The sequence below is a fragment of the Lacerta agilis genome, chromosome 5 (genome assembly GCF_009819535.1).
Source record: "Lacerta agilis isolate rLacAgi1 chromosome 5, rLacAgi1.pri, whole genome shotgun sequence".
NCBI classification, from domain to species: domain Eukaryota; kingdom Metazoa; phylum Chordata; class Lepidosauria; order Squamata; family Lacertidae; genus Lacerta; species Lacerta agilis.
In genome coordinates, this window is record NC_046316.1 from 19,327,119 (window position 1) to 19,350,838 (window position 23,720).

At 41.9% G+C, this 23,720-nt stretch overlaps 1 protein-coding gene across 1 annotated transcript in view; it reads left to right on the forward strand.

Annotated features, from left to right (window-relative positions):
- Positions 1-23,720, forward strand: part of NRG3 (neuregulin 3) — a 550,949-nt gene that overhangs the window by 516,218 nt on the left and 11,011 nt on the right. Inside the window, exons 5-6 of the mRNA XM_033148775.1 lie at positions 6,689-6,791; positions 12,775-12,901. Of these exons, the coding sequence (XP_033004666.1) occupies positions 6,689-6,791; positions 12,775-12,901 (230 nt within the window). The remainder of the gene's footprint in view (positions 1-6,688; positions 6,792-12,774; positions 12,902-23,720) is intronic.

Genomic DNA, 23,720 nt, shown 5'->3' on the forward strand with positions numbered 1-23,720 from the left:
TACTGACAAATGGAATTCTGCCTGTCTTAATTAGCTGAGTCATAATACAAAGTGTTTTGGGGGTTTTTCTGCATTTCTTTTTCAAAGGCAGAATTAAAAACAATTCACTTCTATTTTTCCTTTCAATCTGTTCATTATAAAGGGCCGTATTCAACTAACTCAGAGTAGATGCATGGAAAATAATGGACCTACGTGAATTATGGTCATTAATTTAATTTTAAAAAATAATAATAATATTTTTGCATTTTCTATTTTACATAAACAAATGAATTAAATACATAATCCCTTTTGACTCCCCTCCCCCATTGTTGATCTTAATGTAATGATTTCCCCCTCTGCATCTCTTTCATAGCTCTATTTTTATAACTCTTTTGTCAATCCATAGTTCAAATTTTTGCTACAAGTTTTCTGTCAATCCTACCAATATATGTAGCTGTTTACAATAGCTTTTCAAATAAATTATAAACTTCCCCCATTCTTTATTAAAGACCTCCTCTTCCTGGTTTCTAATTCTTCCTGTAAGCTTTGCCATCTTGGCATACTTGTGGCCATAAATTTCTGTGGATCTACTGTGAGTAAAAGTTAGTTGGATAGAATCCAAAATCCTTACTTTCGGAACAGATTCCATTCGACTTCCAAGGTATGACTGTATAAGGTTTTCACAAGGAAATGGCATTTTTGCAATCTAATACCAACTATGTTCAAGAATGGTAATCTAAAGCTTGTTAAGAATATTGGCCCCTCCACTTTGCTCATTGCAAACAGCTGAAAGATTCAGGTAGGTAGCTGTGTTGGTTTGATGCAGTTGAAATAAATAAATGAATGAATAAAATTGTCCAGTAGCACCTTATAGACCAGGCATAGGCAACCTTTGGCTCTCCAGATGTTTCAGACTACAATTCCCATCATCCCTGACCACTGGTCCTGTTAGCTAGGGATCATGGGAGTTGTAGGCCAAAACATCTGGAGAGCCGCAGGTTGCCTATGCCTGTTATAGACCAACTAAGTTTGTTCTGGTATAGGCTTTTGTGTGCATGCACACTTCTTCAGATACACACCAGCTGGTAAACTTTGATAATAAATCCGATTTGCAATGGGGTTTGAATAATTTTGATTGGAACTATATATGCACAGCACATCATGCAGTGACTCAGTCCTGAATGGCATGCCACTTGATGGCACAGGTGAATCTGAGCTGATGGATGCATGCAGCAAAACCATGCCTTGTGGCTCTCGAGGGACACTGCCAACATCAGATCTTCGTGGGGAGACGTATCACATGCTGCTCTCCCTGCACTTCAGAATAAAGTTTAATTCTTTCACATGAAAACTGGTACATTAGGGAGAAAGGCACTTGGTGGGCTGTAACTTTGATATAGCATTTTCTGTATGCAGGGAAGGCTGTTATTTCTGTGTGGGCGAGCATGTGTGAAAGAGGTTAAGCCCTAGGCTGCAGCACTAGATAACTCTTGGGTTAGACAAAAAAGGAGTGAAACTGTACAGAAAGGGGAATTATTGTTGGGTCCATCAATTAGGGACACATGAGGAGGAAGGGATCCAGGGTCAACTACAATCCTGTGTTTTATATGAATTGTGGGGAAAGCAAAATCTGGGTGTATGTGACAAGATAGCATTCCAGATCAACATTTTCCTTGTAGCTGTGGAAGCATCCCTTAAGGAGAAGGTTTTTCTTTCTTTTTTTTAATTGTTAATGTAAAATAGTAGAAAATCATGCACCTTGACTTGATAGCTTGCCAGATGCCATGCTATGCATTTATTAGAACTAGCTTAATAATCACAATGAGCAAGGCAGATGTCATGGTGGGTGGGCCTTCTGAATTCCCTAAACCATTTGCCATTGCTATTCATTTTATGACAATATGTATCTGTGAAACAGATACAGTCAACCAGTCACTGAATCCATATTCTGCTTAATTAATTACTCAACTTAAATTGCTTAACCGCTTCCAGAGATAATTAAGTTTGTGTATGTGTCTCTGTGTGTTTAAATTATGTGACACAGCATAATTTGCAGTTAGCATGTTTAGTCCCCGCAGCATACTTACTTGGATTATGCAAAATGTAGCCTTTTCTGCTCATTCCCTGATAAGACTCTGTGCTTGCATCAATTTCTTAAAGTTTGGGTTTGACAGTTTAACTCTTCAAGATGTAATTCCTAAGGACCAGATGCTTTGCCAAAGGTCTCCTAATCACACCTCCGCACTTTTTCATCGTATATTTTGCTGGATCTCACCTATAGTTAGGTAAGATTTCAAAATGCTCATTCTCTCGGCTGGTTTATTAGATGCACTTGGCTCGTTGGAATGAGGAGGTGTACGGAAAGAAGAGTTTGATTCTCTGGGTCACTGGCAATTTAAATGGTCTATATCAGCAATTGAAGAGATCGGTGAAAGGATTAGGGATCTTTAATGAGGAATCTGGATTCAGGTTGGGGGCGGGGAGAGGTGAGTGGAAGAAAAGGGAGGCGTCTCGCAAAGGAGGGAAAGAGAACAAAATATATAAGAGCAAAGAAATATTGATCCTGCTGTGCAAACAGTGCTTGAGTCTTGAGGAAGCCAATGTACAATAGAAAGATTCAGTCTGAGGTGTGTAGAAAATCTCTTCTATCCATTTATTTGCACACAGTAGAACACACACGTATAAGAGGAAAATTAATTTTGAATGCTCATTTTTGAAAGCTCTGAGGAACATAGGAATGATAATCAATTCAAAGAAATTGATTCATTTTTGTTTACTTATTCTTAATTGCTCCTTTCAGTAAAAAAAAAAAAGGCTCCCTGGGCAGCTTAAAAAATCTCTTTCTCTCTCTCTCTCTCTCTCACACACACACACACACACACACACACAAATGAAGACAGATCCTGCCTTCAGGCTTACCTTCTAAAAAGACAAGATGTGAAAGGAAAATGGATTGGGAGGTAGGGAGAAGGAAACAGATGAACTCAGGTTCATGTTCTTAATCAGAAGATGTTCTGATAACTAGCTGATACAAGAAAGTTCAAGGAGAGGAGGCACTCACCACGAATGCTCCCTTCTCTTTCCTCCTCTGTTACAGCGTGATATAATATCTGCTGCAAAGTGATAGCTGATGGGCGTCTCTTTATTTTGGGTTATATCAATGTGTAGGTACATAGTGAAGGACATCCCCAGTAATGAAGGTTCAGACCAAGATATGAGGTTCCGCTTTATTTATTTATATTTTTAATATAACAATTTTATACCACTTGCTAGCTATCCAGTGTGTGAGGAGAACCAAACCAAACACAATCAAGTAAAAAATAAAACAAAACCAAAAACCACTGGTTTTTCAAGTTCCAGTGTAATTAATGAGCATTTTGGAATCTGTACTGCATTGTGCAGATAAGGAAACATCTTCAAGCAGTTGGTTCAGTTCTTCTAATGCTGGAGAAGAGCAGGGAAGGCGGGAAGACCTAGTGATGAAGCAGGTGCTAAGTAAAGAGGAGGAAAGGGCACAAAAACTGGGGAAGCAGTGGGTTATGAAAGGATGGGGGGGGAGAAATCCACCACTAGGAGAGAAGGAAGGTTGTCACCAGCAAATGAATACCTTTGGACCATAAGAGGCAGTTAAAAGCTAGACTGAGGACTCGGCTACACTAGTAAAGAAACAGCGGTTTGAATGTGCTATAAACATGCAGCACCAGATGGCGTCAGAGAGCAGGAAATTTTAAAACACGATTTTCCACAGAGATTTTTCCCCTTTTGTTATCTAATTTCTGACTTATTTATAGCACCATTGTTTTTCCTGTGTCTAGATCCACCCCAGGCTATGTGAGGGATTCAATTTAATACCCTCCAACTTCCTGGTGGCGAAAACCAGGATGTGTGTGTTTTTGCCTTTCCCGGCACCGTGTTTCCGCTTGCTTCCTCCCCTTTCCCAGCTGCCAAGGACACTACTTGCCTCCAGTCTTGCCTACCTCCTGAATTCCTCCACTCCTCGCCTCCCAGACACCCCTCTCTAGTGAATGCTTCTGGTCACCCACCCCCTTTCTCCCTTACCAAGCTCCCAATCCCCCACTTGAACAACCTGCCTACCTCCCAGCTGCCCTTACCCCTGGAGGAAGTTTGCCCTTCCCACTTCCCTCCCTCCACATTCTAGCTGCAGCTCCAATGTGGTTGAGGGTTGCTTGTGAGTGACCCAACCACATGGTCATGGCAGATTGCTCAAGCCTTTCCCACACAATCAGTATCCTAATCCTTTCCTCCATGTGCTTGCATCATTTACTACAGCCAAGCAGACCCCATGTGCATTTTTCTTTTTTTAAAAAAAGCTTTTGCTTATTTTGCAGTTGCAATCGGGGGAAACACACACACACACACACACACACACACACACACAGAGAGAGAGAGAGAGAGAGAATAAGTAACTACTGTACTGCTGAACTCAGTGGGTGATTCTAGTATGCTCTGGATATATACTACAATTATTGGTTGTGGTTCTGAACTTGAGTGGGTGAAAAATAAATATCCACCGCTGTTTTTGAAACATGCTCTTTTCTGTGTTCAAACAGGTTTATTTTGTAATTTTGTTGTTGGTGATACTTTAAAAGAATTAAACCTTTTTGAAGTATATAATTCAGTTGGAAAAAAAATATTGTGCACTATTCACTAAAACAATTCTAATGGCACGCATTGTGCACCTAAAAATGTAATGTGTGAATGAGACAACCATGTGTTTGGAAATGCATGTATCACATAGGTACACGCTCCAAACAACAAGGGTTTTCTGCAACTCCAACTCAGTTGCAAATCCAATTTGTATGCAGATTGCCTTGCAATTTATGAAATGGTTTTCAGACCTATGGATTTAAATGGGAGACTCAAATGCATGCTTAGATCTTTCCTTTTGAAAAGCATGGGTTTTTATTTTTATTTTATTTTTTTAATCAACACAAATTGATGTGAGGGGGAGGATGGTTTTCACTCTGTTGCTAAAACAACAAAAACAATTACTCTGGTGCAGCACTGATTCCTGGGCATCAGAGTCCGAGCTGTCCTGCTGACCCTCATTGTCACCTAAAGATTCCCCATTCATTTCAATGAGCGCAGCTGATCCAGTGGTCATTTTTTTCTTTCATTCATTCAGTTCTGCTCCCTCATTTGGAATCAATGGGGCCACAGTCAGATGCATGCCTGGATTTCTTGACCAGAGCAAGTGTTCCTCCCCGACCCCAATATTTGCCTGTAACATCCATCCATATTTTTGAATCTATACATTTCCCCTACAAGCCTTATGTTTAATTCCTGTCGTATGTTAACAGGTAGCAATATAATCCAGCCAATTTGATACTCAGTTGGTATATTAAGAAAGCCTTTTGAAATTGAAATGAATCACTTAAAGAATTATTGATTCATTTCCACATACGGTGTTCCAGCTGCCTATTAACTGTCGACTGCTTGACCTCACGTTAGAACAGAATGTTTTCTCATATTCTGGATTTCCATTTCATCCTTCTCTTCAAGTTAATTATGCAACAGTGATGTTTACCAAGGCTATTGCTTCCCCTCCTTGTCTGCCACCCTCCCCCCCCCCCCAAAAAAAATAAACCACACAATTCCCATAAAGGATTTTCCTGTGCAGTGGAGCACATCAGAAACTATGGAAAGACTTTGGCTTTCATCCAACTCTATCAAACTGCAGGGGTTTCTTTTTGGTTTGGCTTTGTTCCTTTCTTTTCAGCGCTGTAAATCTTTCAGTGTTTTATGTTGTTTGTACACTTGGAATCTGGGGGAACAACGTGGAGGCTTAGGCAGGAGTGCTACATAGTCCAAAGCAAAAAAATAACCCAAAAAGCACCCTGTACATTTTTAAAGGAATGGGGTTGTGGTCATGAAACGAGTGAATCATGAACATGAGCTAGTATTAAAAATAGAGTCCTGCTTTCCAACCTTTCACCCACCACCTCCCTCCTGCCCTATGGATGCTATTTATATAGCTTTCTGAAGAATTGGATAATGATCACATCAGCTAAATGCCCTTGGTTTTCATAGTCGTTTTCTTCAAGGTCCACAGCAGTCACCTGAACGGAACTTGACGAGAAGTTGTCTCCTTTTCTAGAAAGTCCAACGTCTTATATAAGGAACTGACAGCACAGTTCCATGCATGTCCCTTAAGTTCATTAGGCCTTAGCGAGGGGGGGGTATAGGATAACATCCCAAGGTTGGGACGATGTGTCACTTGAGATACAGGACTGCCACATCAAACAAGCCCCCCCCCCAAGTCAAGTCTACCCTATTCCCCTGTAATGTGTAGGATCACTTCCTGTCTGATGAGCCATATAACCAGTTCATACGTTTTCCTGCCCTCCGGGGCACATAAATGTAAAATGCAATGGCACCACTTCATGCCATAATCCCGATTACATGTTTACGGGGGTCTCCTTTGGGGGGGGGAGAATTCTGTTTGGGACAGTGCAGCAGGCCCACATCTCTCATAACAGCATGCAGGTGGGGATCCTGAGTCGGGGATGGTTTCTCCAAGCCAAAATCTGCACACTTCCTGTTCTCGGTACAAAGATCGTGTCATGCTAATTCACACACCCTAATAATAATAATAATAATAATAATAATAATAATAATAATAATAAGTTCCCCATTTCTAGATGTTTCTGTTTAATGTTGCCATAATTTTCAATTTTGCTGTCCACAGAGAGCGAAGAGGTTTACCAGCGACAAGTGCTGTCTATTTCCTGTATCGTCTTTGGCATAGTCATAGTGGGCATGATCTGTGCAGCGTTCTACTTCAAAACAAAGTAAGAGCCTTTGTCTAGCCTCTGTCCTGTCATCCCTATGCCTTTTCAGTTCTTCTGTGTTTTTCCTCCATGGCATTATTTCTGAAGAGAGTAAGATACCAGAGACATTATTTCCTTCAACATGCTCCCCCCCCAAAAAAAACCCCTGCATGTAAAAACACCCCTGGCATCTCCATGGCTGACACTCATAATGTCATTTATCAGAGTTTGCATACAGGATCACAGATGAATGGGGAGGGTTTGAAGAGGTTAATCTTCTTTGATCTTCTGGAAAGGCATGAAAATGCATCATTTTCCTACCAGCTTTTGATATATCACAAAAACTGGCTTTGGGTGAAACAATGCTGAACATCCTGGCGACAATTTTGTGATCCATAAAATAAATAAATTCATAGTATGGTAATGTCTGCATCTGGCTCGAGAGTATCTATTTTGATTCATGACAGATTTATCGGTTATATATTGGAATATGCAGAGGGCCTGGTAGTTTATATGGCTCAAACTGCTCAATGGCTCACAAGATTGGGCTGCTGGCAGTGAATAATGAATGTCCAAGCTTGCTTAGAAAGAAAGGAAGAGAGAATGGCCCTATCTGCACTATGCTATACCTCTAAAGCAGGATTATACTGCTTCAAACATTCAAGGTGTCGCTCAGAGAATCCTGGGAACTATAGTTTGTTATGGGTGCTGAGTTGTTATTCCCCTCACAGCAGCTTCTTACATAGCATGAGGGTCTGCCATTAAAAGAGGAAAAGTCAAAAATTTCATTGAGCATGCTCAAGCCCACACTAAAATTGCATTTGGAGCCAAACTAGATGTGATGTTCACTGCAGTAATGCATTTAATTTGCAGATTTTTTGAATGTAAAGAGGAGCCTCAGGACTACAGGTTTGGGGAAGCCATAGTTTGACTCTTACTTCCTTTCCCTGTTACAGTTCTGATGAAAATGAACTCTTCACGTTGGCTATTTGCATTTCAAGAGACACCTCCATTGTCCACAGTGTGGGCTTCCTCCAAAGGCAATTAGCCACTATGGAGAAGCAATTTGTGCCAGGAACCTAGCAAGGAAAGGAAGAGTTATACTTCTCCTGCCCCCCACCCCCCAATGCTTCAGGCTTTCTTATGGCAGTAATTTACCTAACAAATAATATGCATGTTAAGTGAATTCATGCAATTGATGTCACTTCTACTTCAGTCAAGTCTATAACCTACTGAAATTTATTTTCAGTAGCCACCCAAACCCGTTTTTGCCATTGAGAAACATCACGTTTAGGCCGCTGTCCTGGGAACTGGGCCTAGAAAATGGAGGAGGTGATTCAAAAAGTGATTTGAATGTCTCTTGGGCCGAGCGCCTTTTGTGTGATGAATGTTAGGCCCTTTGAAAAGGAAAAATCATTCTTCCCTCATGTCACCTCCTGTTCTTGTCCTGTTTCTGTGAACAAAGAGGAACATGTATGCCACTCAAAAGCTCTCTGGCGAACCAATACCGCATCAAAAGTAAATGATGGACAATTGTTGGGGACAGTTTAGCAGTCAGAGAATGATGCAGCCCAGGTTAAGTTCCATTGATTTCAATGGGAGAAATTTCAGGGCATGATTTTATTCCCTCATTGAAATAAGTAGAATTTAAGTGCACTTGACTTTGGCAGTTTATGCCCGCCAAAAAAAAGTATAAACTTACAATATATGCCCCTATTAGACCTATGCCCATTGCAATAAAATGCTGTCTAGACAAAGCATTGATTACTTTTCTGTTATTTTATGATTAACCATTATGTTTTCATTTTATGTTCTGTGTTTTAGCTAATTATTCTGAAGGAGGAAATTTCTCAGATATCATGCTTATGCATTGTACAACCTGAGCGTTGGCATCCTTGGAATACTCAAATCTACAAATGCATTATTTAATTTCTTAACTTTTATTGAGTAGAACAGTCCCCACCCCCCCATTGAACTGGCTTCACTGACCAAATAAAATCAAAGCTTCTTCTGTTGCTCTCATTGTCCTTGCTGTGGCACATAGTTCATCAGCCACAAACTATGCAAGCAACAGTTTCATGGTTCTTAAACCAGTAAACCAGGAGTCAATGTGCATATATGAACAGGTAGCAAATTGTGTATTAATTAAGTCACAACAATATTGGGCCTTGCCCTATCAGAATCTTCCATAGCTCCCTATCTGTATCTAGACTGTGAAGTGTCTGAGTCTTGAGTCTAAAATGTGAAAATTTCTGATACCCAAGCAGTTACGGTAGACTACTAGAAGCTTTTTAAATTTAGTATTGCTGAATTTTGCAGTTTTTTGATGATGGGTGGCTCTTAAGACATGAGAAGAGCTCTGCTGAATCAGACCAAAGGCCCATCTGATCCCGTATCCTGTTCTCACAGTGGCCGTCTAGAGACATATGGGGAGTTCACTAGTAGGGCAAGAGCGAAACAGCACTCTCCCCATTTACGATTCCCAACAACTGGCATTTAGAGTCTGTCTGCCTCCCAACACTGGAGATAATACACAGCCATTGTGGGTAGTAGCCATTGATAGCCTTGCCATCTCTGAATTTGTCTGAATTTTAAAGCCATCCAAGTTGATGGGCATCATCACTACGGATTGTGGGAGCAAATTCCACCCTTTAACTATATGAGCTGTGAAGAAATACCTTCTTTTGTCCATCCTGAATCTTCCAACATTCAGCTTCGTTAGAGGGTTCTGATATTATGAGAGATGAAGGGGAACTATCAAAGTATATACAGGCATATTACTGGTATAGGGAATGCCCATAACTTAGTGAACATTGACATTAATGTGTGAATGCTGACAACCCCTAATGAGTATAATGAACATTTTGAAATAATAAGAAGGGACAAGAGCTCAGTGGTAGACCTTTGTAGGGACACTAAATCAAATTAAAAATATCTGCAATGGCAGATACATATTGCAATGGCTAAATGTAGAAGTTGGGTTTTTGTAATTATCATAAGCTGGAGAAAGGGGTTTCTATTTACAGACAGAAATGCAGGCGTATAATAATGGATGCTGAAGGAGGGACATGTGTTGGTCCTCAGTGGCACATACATTGCATGTAGAAGGGACGATCTTCAGCATAGTTACAAAACTCGGGTACTAGGTGATGAGAAAGACCTCTGTTGGAGACCTTGGAGAGCAGTAAACTAGTCAGCACAGGCAAAACTAAGCTACATGGACAAACAGACCCAGCAGTTCCCTATACTTGTGAGTACATTTCCCCATATTTTGGACAAGCATCCCTCCAGGTTGACAATAGCATTTTGTCAGGTGTCATCATTTTTTGGTTGTTGTTGTTGTTTTTCTTTTTTCTTTTACAAATTTTTTATTGATTTTTTACCATAACACAAACAAAAACACTACACAAAAACTACATACAAAAATAAAATAAAAAACAATATAACCAAACAAAAAACCAAAATACCTATTTAAACCTATCAATCTTCTAATAACATTGTAGGTTGACTTCCTCTCCTCCTCTCTGGCTGCTTTCCTTGTAAATCATCTTCAGTAATTTCCTTACCTTTTTATATTCTAACTTACAACTCTAATCAACTTATCTTATATTAATTACCTTATCATTACTTCCTCTATTACTAAATCTAATCTAACTTCTATATCTGTAGCCTACCTATTTCTACCTGTCTGCATTTAAATACTTTAAATTTAGTCCAATATACTTTAAATTTAGTCCAATCTTTCTCCACCACGTCATCCATCTAGTTTCGGAGTTTCCAGGTCAGTTGTTGCTGTTGTTTTTCAAACATTAACAACATTGCTCTGGGACTGCCCATTTTCACCTTTGAATGTTGGTATGAGCCACATTTCAAACAGTCAGTGTAACAAATAAAAAAATGGTTGGGACCAACTGGCTCACTTTGGCTCAAGATGTACATTGCAGCAAGCTGCAATGGTGTGGTGGATTTTTATGGCAAAAAATCGGCCTGTGCAAGCTGCAAGTCTCAGGGAAAGAAGGGTGGGGGTAAAAAAGCGGCTTAACCCCTTTCCCTTTTGTCATTTTTTCGTTCGAAAAACACTTCCTCCAAGCTAAATTTTCATTGACAGATAGGGCATCCTCTGGGGAAAAAGTAATCAGCTGAAGCTGTTTTGAGGCGAGAAATACCTGAAGGTGAACTCCATCTACCCACTGTGGTGGTCGGGGAATAAAATACTTTTATATAAAACTCGTCCGCAGCAGTCTCAAAATTGCTATGGCACTCTCTCACCAGCTAAGCATCTGAAACTAGCTCACATCATCCCAAAAGGGCTACTGCTCAATAGCATGTGCTCTGGATGCAGAAGGCTCCCAAGTTCAATCTGGCATCTTTAGGCAGGGCTGAGAATGTATCATGTCCGAAAGCTTAGAGAACTGTGGGCAGTCATTGTAGACAATGCTGACCTGGCTCAATATACGGAAGCTTCCTATTTTCCTCAGATATTCTGATTACTAGAACGGTCCAAAAATGGGCGGGGGCATGAAATGTATGGCCAAATTAGCTCAAGTGTTTTCAAACTGAATAGACAGTTCCCAGCCAGAACATCAGAACAGTTTCACCTCACAATGATCTTCTGACATCATAATAGAAGTCAAGCCACTCTGGAAGTTCATACCATTGAATCAGCCACAGATGTGGCGGCGGGTTTGAATTTTTGTGTGTAGATAGATATACAGTGACAGCCAGCAATGGACTGATGCTTGCAGAAGTGAGAGATGTAATTTAAAAGCACATAAAAGAATGAAAAACCACTTCTTTTTTCTCTTTCCCCCCACCCCACACCAACCTCACAGTGTCTATGACAGTTAGTGTCTCACATCAGATATAACTGATCTGTAAAAACAACTATGTGAATGGAAAACAGGGACGTTGTATGTACGCTTGTTAACTATGCAATTCATATAATTCCCATGAACCATGAACTTTAGTCCCCCAATTCTTTTAAAATGGATGTTTGTAATAGAACTCCAAATAAGCATACTCTGCAGTGGAATTTCACTTGCAGTGAAATTGTGGTAATTCTGTTACAAAGTATAGATCAAGCTTCAGGCATGGTTGCAGATAGAGCCATACTTCTAGTGTGAATTGCAAAAAAAGGGAAAGCTTATTTATTGCTAAGATGAGACGTATTCTTCTGAGAACATGTGCCCCACCACCACCAAAAAAAGGGCACTTTGCACATTTTTTTCTGATTTTTCTCCATTCCCCCCCACAATGCTCCCGAACAACCCTGGCTCCAGAGCACTGTGAAGGATGCAAAAGGTGACCAGGCTGCCAATATGCTTATTGCTGCTGTAACCACTTGCAGCAGCAATGGAAAAATAATCAAACAAACAAAAATATTCCCCACCCCTGAGAAACTGTTGGAGAATTCCCCCCTTGCTGCTCTAGCATTTTGTTGAAGTACTTTCCCCAGTTTCTCTGTCCACAAATGCATACAGCTCTACTGTTGGTAATACAGATGTTCAGATGAATGGAAGTTCAGTAGTTAATGTGCATTAACAACTAGATATTGCATATTTCCTGGTCAATATACACAAGCCTTGGAAAATGTGCACTTATCAGCTAAATTGTACATATTAGGAGAACTTTGCACTAAAATGCCGATGAATTTTAATGTTGTTTAAAATGAATTTACAAGTTTTCATGAATTTTCATTGTTTTTGTAAAAAAAATGCAAGCTGATGTGAAAATGTGGAGAAATGAAAGTAAGATTGGGAAAATGAAAAGCTGAAATGGACAGATTCATTCATCCCTCATTTCAGCACAAACCCTGCATTATTGAGAACAAGTTGTTCTGGCCTGCCTGGACCTGCCTTCACATAGGTTTTGGTTCTCGTCTGTGGTCATTGAAAATATTAGGACAGTTGGAAACAGAAACCACATTAAAATAATTGAGATTAGAAAAAAGAAATCACTGCCCATATTTATCTGGACATCTTTTTTTTTGTTTTCTTCTTTGCAGAAAGCAAACAAAACTTATTCAGGAACAGCTGAAAGAGACACGAAATGGGAAAACCTACAGCCTTAATGCTTCTAGCATGATGGCAAAATCAGAGACCAGGGCCGAAAGCCGAGTCCAGCTGCAAAATGTAAGTAACTTTGCCAACTTCTATCCTTAATTCACTGGTTGAATGCTTTGATGCTGATGGTTTGGGTTCTCGTCACCCCCAGATGTGCCACTAATTTGCACCTGTGGTGCTGTGGGATGGAAAGAAAACTGAACAGAAACATTTTATTTGTCCAACAGTCTTTGTTAAAACAGTGCAAATTGGAGCTTTATTGTGCTGTCTTGTCAGGGTTTGCCACGGTAAACGCCAGCATCTGAATAGATGTAAAATTTATAGGAAAACTTCAGGGAGCAAAATGGGATGTAGAAAAAAAGTTGCCTTGAACAGCCAGCCATGTTGGCTCAATGTCTTTGGGAACTATTAAGCTTTATGGTGCAAAACAGCAGGCTATGAGAAAAGACACATTTAGTTATCTCCACACAAGGTTTTCAATTATATGCTGGCTATGTAAGGAACTCCAAATTAAACATTAGCTTGAACAAATTCAGAACTTGGATCTGGAGGCAGATGGTTCCCGAGTGGACCCAAGATGGGGTCAGCATAATTGAAGGGGTGCTGAATCAGAGCCCCAGGCTGGATTGTGGGACTGTAATTAGAGTTGTCATCTTCCGTTATTGATCCCTGCTCATTTGCCTTCAATAGTAGAAATCAGCATGTGATTATGAGCAGGGCCCTGTGCAGTGACCTTAAAGATTGGACAGAAGGCCATTCTAGAAGTAACCTTGTCCTAGGCTGCATGATGCTTCAGAGGTTGACACTATCACACTCTGAACCAAGAAACAAATCGGAACCAATGCAGATCACACAGTCTCGGTTGTATGATCCAAGTGCCAAGCTCCCCATCAATATTTTTGCAGCCACATCTTCTCCTGTCCATAGCTGTCAACTTTTCCCTTTTCTTGCAAGGAATCCTATTCGGAATAAGGGAATTTCCCTTTTAAAAAGGGAAAAGTTGATAGCTATGCTCCTGTCCTTTTATGCTCTTAAAGTAATTGGGTTCTTTCCTTGAACCATGGTACTGATATTGATAGAAATACCTAAAAGTAATACCATCAAAAACCACACACACACACACACACACACACTCCTACAACTTCAGTCCTTCAATATTTTTGTTGTTGTTTATCTTAGAAATGCCACTGCCTATCCATGAACAGATGCATCGAGGTAGTGGGATTAAAAGCCCATAAGCAAGAATATTCTCCATCTCAGTTTTTAATGCTCCATTTTGCTGGCGTTGATAGTTCGTTTCTCTTTCTTCTCACCTCCCAGAAAGACAAGATTAATGGGGTGCCTTCATTATGCATTGCAATTGACTATCTCATAATTGAAGGTTGCGTTCAACTTGAAGGTTACTTTGCATAACAGCACAGGCTGCACTTTGGGCACACATATTAGAAGATGAGAAGAGCTTTTGCCCGGACAGATCTTTCCCCGAAAACCAAAGCCTGGTGTGCCCTGCTGTCTCATCCACTCACCAAACTTAAACTGCCTTTCAACAAGTTGAAACACGCAGTGTATTCCGACAGCCTATGGCCATAGGTTGCCACCCCATGGTGAATTAGGACCCCCCCCCCCCATCATTTCTACCCATAGCTTGGTATACTATTGTACCTTAGCGCTCTGACAGGCAGGATTTGCATGGCAGAAAGACCCTTTTGTACATATGTGCTGAATTCAGTGTCCCTTTGGGATCTTGTTTTCAAGAGGCCATGCTATGTAAATGCAAGAAAGTGACTATAATCCTGCCACTTCCTTTTTGCAGCCCATTTTAAATGCATTGCAAATTTGCTTTTCACTTCAGCTAGCCTCATTTATGTTTTCAGCTGTTTGCATAACTGCAGTTAAAAAAAATTACCACAGTCCTTCTTCTCTTCCCTCGCTCACCTCTGTGCCAACGAAAGCTTCAATAGCTTGATTATCAAATCTGCATGCAAGGTTAAAAACATGGATGTTTGCTTTCAAGAGGTGTTTTTCATCTGTGACACAGCACTTCACACGGCGCTTTAAAATGGCATGTTTTCTCATTTGCATTCTTCTTTCAAACTGCTCAATAAATTGCGAGCTCCCTAGATTCACCGAAGGTTCAGATCAGGAGGGTTACATTTGACGTTATACTTCTCATGCTGTAAGATGTGGAACTAATACTTACGATCTGCAACACTATATTTAGGAAGTAACAGACATACCTAATTATGTAACATTTAAGAGCCTTTTCATTCTTTATTTTCTAAGAGAAAATTAGGTACATATTTCAGATTTAGGGACAGCCAGCTTCTGTATTCTTGAGGGCTAATATTTTCTTCACCTGGTTGGGCCCTGTGAGAATAGGGTGCCAGGATAGACGAGCCTTTGTTCTCCTTATGCTCAGATACCAGTCTGGAAGTCAGCATTGTCTACCCCTATTTCTTTTCTTCTTCTTTTTTAAAATAAAAAATCAAAGCATTTTTCAAAAATTATAAATCAGTAAAGACCCTGGACCTGTTTAGGAATTTGTAAATTAATACAGGGAACTTGAACCAGGCTCAGTATAGATGGGGATGTTTTAACAGTGGTGTCCCATGTTGGCGGCTATGTGTTCCCCATCAGCAGTCTAGCCACCACATTCTGCCCCAGCTGGATATTCTGGACCAGGTCCAAGGGAAACCCTACATGGAGTTCACTGCAGTAATCCACCCTCAATGTTACCAATATATGGTCTACAGTGGTCAGGCTATCTCAGTCCAAGAAGTATTTGGTGAACCAGACAAAGCAGGTAAAACTCTGTTTACCTTCCTGCCAGAGTGGTACTTATTTATCTACTTGGAACTGCTAGGTGGGCAGGAGCTGGGACCAAACAACAGGAGCTCACCCCATCACGGGGATTCGAACTGCCAACCTTCCGATCGGCAAGCCCAAGGCTCAGTGGTTTACACCACCTGCGTCCCTTAACCAAAAAGGCACCTTAGTGTTATTTGCTCCAAACATCAGCTCCCTACTCATGGACAGAAACTTAAGAAACTTTTGCAAATAAGAACCAATCTATAAAAATTATAAGAGAATGGCATGCTGTTGGAGGAGAGGGAAGATTGTTACGTCAGGCACACAAAAATGCTTGTGCTCATGGAACAATCTCCTTAGCACCACATTGAATTCCATCAAAGTTTACTCTTAATACAATGATAAACTGGCTCCAACTCTCTGCTACATTCAGTTGAGCCACAAATACAGTTTCCTGGCCCAAGATCTAATGGACACAGGTTGAACCTCTGTACCATCTGAGGACCAGAATTTTAATGCCCCCCCATCTCTTTCTAACCTAATCCCTCATGGTATATCATGCACAGTTCCCATCAATATGGAAGAAGGGGTGAATGGATTATCCTAATTTCATTTCAGCACTGAGCAGAGGGTATACATGATGGAACAGACAGGATCAGTGCTGTTGCAGCATTTGCTGGTGCCCGGGGCATGTATCTGCATGGGGGCGGGATTAGTGGCTATGGAATCCCTGGGCAGGATTAGTGGCTATGGAGATTTGTCACTTTTGAGAGACATAAGAACATTAGAAGAGAGTTTTTCACTTCCAGCAAAGTTCTACTGGGGAACACCCATCTGTGTTTCATATCATTGTCTCAAGAATCACCCACTATCACCTACTGTAACTGGTGGCAGTTTTGCTGTTCAGGAAGGAGTATTTTCCAACTGTGCTACGTGCACTCTTTTAATTGGAAGTGTGCTAGAGATTGAACCTGGGACTTTATGTATGATTTGTTGCTGAACTGTGATTCACTTCCTATTCTAAATGTCACCATTAGCTACCATCTCTATTAGAGCTGATATGTAGTGCCTTTCCTCCACCTGCTATCAAAGTGTTTCACAGCTGAAGGCAGCTATCCTCTCTTAAACAAACTAGGAAACAGGACCAACCAAGATCACACTGCTGATTCCATGACAGTGTGAGGTGTTGAAATTGGCTGTGAGGCCAGTCTCCTCTGTGTTTGGACCATGCTGTCTCCATTGATTTCTTTAGGACTGCCAGCCTTGGGAGGTAGGAGTGGGAAATTGCTAGTGAGTGGATAGGTAATTGCATTTGACAGTTGATTTTCTCCATGAAACTGTGAATAATTGGAAAATTTGCACAAAAGCTTATTTTTAAATGCTATCATTATTCATTAATTTATTTAACTACATGCCTCAAAAGTGCTTTTCAGTAATTGCTCTAACAACAAGCACAAATATAATCAGCCAGGAGACAATAAGCACTTTCACAATAATAGCACAATTAAGCCTTTTACTGTACCAAAATGCCAAGCTGATCTAGTAGCCAGAGCAAATTTGCTGCACTTGGACAGGGTATTGAGTCGCTTGCCATGTGGAGCAAAAGCAATTCTCAAAGCGCACTCAGCACTTCTGACCAAAAGTGAAAGGGCAAATCATGCACAGATTCCAGCTCTGAACATGGGCCTTTAAACATGAAAGGAAATTGAAAATAAGCACGGAAGGAGGAGCAAGAAAGTGGAACATTTTCTTGAATTTGCTGCTCAAAGCAACAACTTTATGCAAGGCTTTTTCGGCAACACTCCCGCACCAGTGAAATCTGGCTAGAAGGGGCTTGGCCCCTATTGCACAAGGCTCAGGAGGGTGGTAAATTGGTTAAACCAGGGGTCAGCAAACATTTTCAGAAAAGGGCCGGTCCACCGTCCCTCAGAGCTTGTGGGGAGCGGCGGAGTACCGGTATATTATGAAAAAATAAAAATGAATGAATTCCTATAACCCAGAGATGCATTTTAAATAAAAGCCCTCATTCTACTCATGTAAAAACATGGATTCCCGGACCGTCTGCAGGCTGGATTTAGAAGGTGATTGGGCCGGATCCAGCTCCCAGGTCTTAGTTTGCCCACCCATAGGTTAAATGGCCTTGTGCAGCCTCATCAGCGGGCAGCCAGCATTTGCACCAGCAGGGACAGCTCACCCACGAAGCCAGGTGAGGCAACCGCCTTGGGTGGCAGGATTCACAGGAGCCTCCAAGGAATGCATCACTGCCAGTATTGCCACTTCTACTACAATGGCAGCAACAGTTGGCGTGTGCTCCTTAGAGGCCAGATCTGCCGCTACCTCAATGCAACCTCTACAGTGGCCTCTTGGTGAATAGGAGGCTCTGCGGTCTCCACCCACTCTTGCTGCCAATATAGATCTTTATTTTCCTCACACACACACACCATTTCCTGGAAGGGGGAAGGCAACATTTTGTGGTTTGCCTCAAGTGCCAAAATGTCTTGGGCTGACACTGAGCACGAGTGCTTAAAGGGGCCAGTCCTCCTCCTGGGTCTCGGCAGGAGTCAACTGACTTGGCTCACTTCACTTTCAGGCAGTGCAATATCAGCAGGTTAACTGATAAAAGTAGTAACCTTTTTTTTAATTTAACATTTCCATAGTGGCCAAGGGATGGGACAGGACCCCTTTTCTGCCTTTTAGGGGTGCATGGGGTGCATGCTTTCGTTTTGTTTAGTTGTATTTAGTTTTCATTTCATTTCAGCTTTCCATTGTTCCTTATGAGAATAACGGCAACCCACCTCAAATTGGTTCTGATTCCTAATAATAATAATAATAATATATTTATACCCCAGCCACTCTGGGCGGCTCCCATCAGAATATTTAAAACAAGATAAAACATCAGACATTAAAAACTTCCCTAAACAGGGCTGCCTTCAGATGTCTTCTAAAAGTCAGATAGTTGTTTATTTCCCTGACATCTGATGGGAGGGCATTCCACAGGGTGGGTGTGACTACCGAGAAGGCCCTCTGCCTTCCCGCCAGTAGCTGCTGGTGCTTCAGTGGCTCCCATTCATTGGAGAAATGACAGGCAGTAACTGGCAATAGTAGAGGTGCTACCATGGACAGACAACAGGAGTTAAGGGGCACTTACCCCATGCCTGAGAAAGGACTGTTAGATGGAGGTGTTTGGCTGCCTTGGGACCATTGAAAGTTGCATCGGGGAAGAGGAAAGATAAAGATAGTGATGAATACCCTAGCCTATTAAATTAGTAATGTGTGGGAATGAGACTAGCACCTCTTGTTCAAATGGACATATGAGGGACTGCATGGGCCAGTGTTTTGGCAGCATTAGCGCCAAGTCACAATGGCCAGTCTCTCTCCTTCTGGCAGGCGTCATAAGCATGAGATCACAGAGGACAGCTGTTGGACAGGAGGAGCTAGAAACAGGTAGACATCACATAGACATCATAATGCTCAACCTGGAGTAGTCAGTCTGTCACTCTCCCCAAGTCACAGTGGCAGTTCAGGGAATCCTGGCAACAGAAAGTTAACTCCAGTTGCTAGAGGACAGCTGCAGAGGCAAGATGGATGCTGCTCATGGCTTACTTTCCACAGTGTGTTTGACAACTTTCCAAGATCTGCAGTCCAAGGTAGCCTCACTGTTGCTTCAGTCCAGCAAATAGCCATACACGTGGATTCTGTGCACATATTACCTAGGGACGTGGGTGGCACTGTGGTCTAAACCACTGAGTCTCTTGAACTTGCCAATCAGAAGGGTAGCGGTTCGAATCCCAGTGCCCGGGCGAGCTCCCATTGCTCTGTCCCAGCTCCTGCCAACCTGGCAGTTTGAAAGCATGCCAGTGCAAGTAGATAATTAGGTACCGCTGCAGCGGAAGGTAAACGGTGTTTCTGTGCACTCTGGTTTCCATCACAGTTTTCTGTTGCGCCAGAAGCAGTTTAGTCATGCTAGCCACATGACCCGGAAAGCTTTCTGTGGGCAAATGCCATCTCCCTCAGCCCGAAGGCGAAATGAGTGTCATAACCCTACAGTCACCTTTGACTGCACTTAATCATCCAGGGGACCTTTACCTTTACCTTTACTTTTACCTTTATTACCTAGCTAGAAATCCCATAGAAGAAACAAGGTTCCCCCAAGCAAGGACAGTGTCTACACATGGCATTTTTTAAAAGCTAAAAGCACACTATTAAGAGGAAAAAGAGGGCAGTCTCTCTTGGTTTCCTTCCAGTTCCTACCCCATGCTGCCTGGGAATTTTTAGAAAGCAAAAAAAATATTTTGATTTTTAAATGGATAGTATAATTTGTGAGTTTGGGCCTAACACAAAAACATGACAAAAATCACCCCAAAGTCACATTTTGGTCTGCTGCCTTGGTTCAAAAATGGGACCTGGTATCCAAACATCAGCAAAGGCTGCCGCCCCCACATTGGGAACTGTTATGCTGAGTTTGGTGATGATATTTCAAGTGGCGCCTGAACCTATGTCAAAAAATAGGTGAAGTCATAGCCAAGTCACATTTGGGTACACCACCTGGACTCAAAATGGTGGCCTGTGGCCCAACGTTGATGACCACCATCCCCACCTGAGGAACAGACAAGTGGACATACAGACAAGCCACCTTTTAAAATATATACTAGATGAAGGATTCTGCTGGCATTTCTAGTTGTCCCAGCCACATGGTCATGGCCGGATTTAGATTTGATGAGGCCCTAAGCTACTGAAGGTAATGGGGCCCTTTATCTGTCCAACTGTCCTTTGTCAACAGCAAATTGTGGCTTTTTTGAGTTGAATATATGCTATATGGTAATTTATGGACCTAATAGGTATGTAAAGCCATTAGCACATATAAAAATATGTATTTTATCAAAGTAATTGTTGAACTGAAATACAATTAAGAAGAAATATATTAATAGTGAAATACAATTAAGAGGAAGTATTTTTTTGAGGGAGGAAGTTGTTCCTGCAATACTAAGGAAGAAATGTAGGTCCGGTTTTGCTCTCCGTGCAATATCAGCTAGGTGGGAAATTGGAAGCGCAGAAACATGTTAAAGGATTTAGCCTGGGACTTTATATGTATCAAAGGTCCCAGGTTAAATCATTTAACATCCAGTTAGAGAACAGTTACCAGGGCTGGGAAAACTCCTATTTCTGAGAACTTAAGAGAGCCCCTGCTGTCATTTGAATTAAAGAATGCTGGGGGTTGATAGACCAATGATCTGATTCTGCACAAAGCAATGTCATAAGCATGCTATCCTTCATTGCTATTGGAAAGAGCATAATTTGTAGAGGTGGCAGCTTGCGGAAGTTTGGGAACGGAGGACAAATTTGTGGAAAAATAAGATGAAATCCAGTTGGTAAGAAGGGGAGCCTTGTAGAATATGAAGGTCAACAGTAGAGCTCCAGAAGAGCTTGGTGGGTCAGGTGTGCTTGTGTGGAAAAGTTGAAATTGAGGATTAATGAGGTTCACCACATTTTCAGTATAGCACAGTTTCTGCATAGCAAGGACTGCATTTTTGAGAAGCTGTATTTAACTGGGAAATTATATTGGAGGAATTTGGAGGCAGGGGAGAACTAAAATAGAGTTATACTGATGCATTGTCAGAATATATACACACTAGTGGTTTCAGCCCGTTAAAATAACGGGCGCTAGAACATATGTCCACCCCCCCGACCTCCCGCTAAAGCAGGCTTTGGCAGGGGGGCGGGGCAGGCAAGAAGCGGTTTCTCCACGAAAGCGGAGAAGCTGCTTCTTGCCTCTCCACCCCCCCACCTCCTGCTAAAGCAGGCTTTGGCAGGGGGCGGGGCGGGCAAGAAGCGGCTTCTCCGCGAAAGCGGAGAAACCGCTTCTTGCCTCTCCACCCCCCACCTCCTGCTAAAGCAGGCTTTGGCAGGGGGCGGGGTGGGCAAGAAGCGGCTTCTCCGCGAAAGCGGAGAAACCGCTTCTTGCCTCTCCATCCCCCCACCTCCAGCTAAAGCAGGCTTTGGCAGGGGGCGGGGCGGGCAAGAAGCGGCTTCTCCGCAAAAGTGGAGAAACCGCTTCTTGCCTCTCCACCCCCCCACCTCCTGCTAAAGCAGGCTTTGGCAGGGGGGCGGGGGGCGGGAAGCCTGGCTGGTGGTGGAGCCGAGCGCGGGAAGGTGCAGCGGCGGCGGCAGCAGCGTGGCCTTCCTCCTCGGCCTCCCCAATCTTCTGGAGAGCCGACATTCCATTTCAACGGCCCCGCTTCAACTGCCGCCGCTGCTCCCGGCCCGATGTCTCTCCGTCCAATCCCTGTGTCCCTGGGGCACATGCGCAGTAGCGCAAACCCAGAGACACACGGACTGGACGCAGAGACACTTGCATTTTATATATATAGATATTAAGTGTATGCACACTGTTGTTTGCCAGAGTTTGCCATATAGAATATATTCACTTTATTGTTTATGAAAGTTTCAGCTCTAATCAGCATTATGACAGCTAATTATTTTATGAGGAAAATATTAATGCTTTATTTAAACTGAGACAGAGAAACCTTTTCAGTTCCGGTGTCATTTGCATAGCTGTTGACGAAAAACAAAACGGCTTGTCTCAAAAATTCAAATTTTGCATTCTGAATCCTCCCCTTTGTATACCAGTAGATTTTTTTGACAGATGGGTGGGGCCCCATCCACCTGCCAATCACCTGACATCACCATGACATCAACTGAGCATATTTCCCCCCTTTATAGTGTGGCAAACTGTGCTACAAAAAGTAACTCCAAGCCAAGTGAGACATGAAGTTACGCAGCCTTCTCTCTTCAGCAATTGGCTGCTCTACCGGGAACGCAGCTGCATAGCTGATCCAGCAGACTAGAAGCCACTGACCTTCAGTTGATGGCCTATGACTCCGAATCTGCTTTCTCTATGGATTAGCTGCAGAACCACAGGGCAGCCAATTCAAGCAGGGTTGCTCTCACTGCCAGTCAGCTGATCGGTGGTGAAAGGAAGGCTCCCTTGCCTATACACAATTGGGAGCATCTTTGAAGGCTTCCATCTCTAACTGTCCCTCACATATGATGTCAGAGGTGTGGCAGGTGGGTGTGGCTTGGGGAGAAGTTCCCCACCCTTGTTGTATTCATCAGATTCCTGCTTGTTCAGAATCTGTTGTTCATTGTGGAATTATGTGACTTGAAATGGTGATATTTTGTGGACATATTGTGGTAAGTTCCTTATGGAAAGGAGCCTCAGCAGAACATAAATTGGATTATTTGGAAAACCTAGATATTGGGATAAAGTGATGCCTGCCACCTCCCCCACAAATGATTAAGTGGGCACAAGATGTTGGAAATGAAGACTTGGGGTACATTTTGGACTGGCAAAACATGTTCTCCAGACACATGCATATAAGGGGAAACTATCCTAAAATAATGCTAAGTTGGTATGAAACTCCTGAAGTCATAAGTAAAGGAAATGAGAATTGCCCAAAGACGTGGCAGACTTGTCGGAAAGAAACAGGAGACTATAACACATATGGCAGAAATGCAATGGGGTAAAGGAATATTAGGAAAAGATTGCTGATTTAATATAAAAAATATTAGGTTATGGAATCCCATATGACCCTCTGCTATTATTATTAAATTATACTGCTGAGTCAATGAGGAAAGAACACCAAGAACTATTTCCTTATATGGTTGCTATAGCAAGTATGCCAATAATAGCTAGTGTTAATGAATGGACAGGTGCAATTTGAGAATTTGATTTAATGTCTAAGTTGACACATTTATCAAAGTCAAAAGAACCAGGACAAATACAAAGTGTTTCTGTGGCAAACCGGATCCCAGTATTGTCTCAAAGATGCTCTCAAAGATTAAGTACAACTTTGAGATGTTCTGAATGTTAAGGAACTGATTTTGCTTTGGTTTGTCAGACTTACTTTGCTGTGCAACTTCCCTTAGGACGATTGTATCTGGTTAATTTTATCTTTATTTTTTCTTGATTGTCATAAATAATGATAAGTTCTTTAACAGAATGAAGCATCTTGGGAAATGTAGTTCGTTAAGGGTATCGAGTACAATTCCTACCATTGTTCTTTCCCAAGATTCTGGGGGA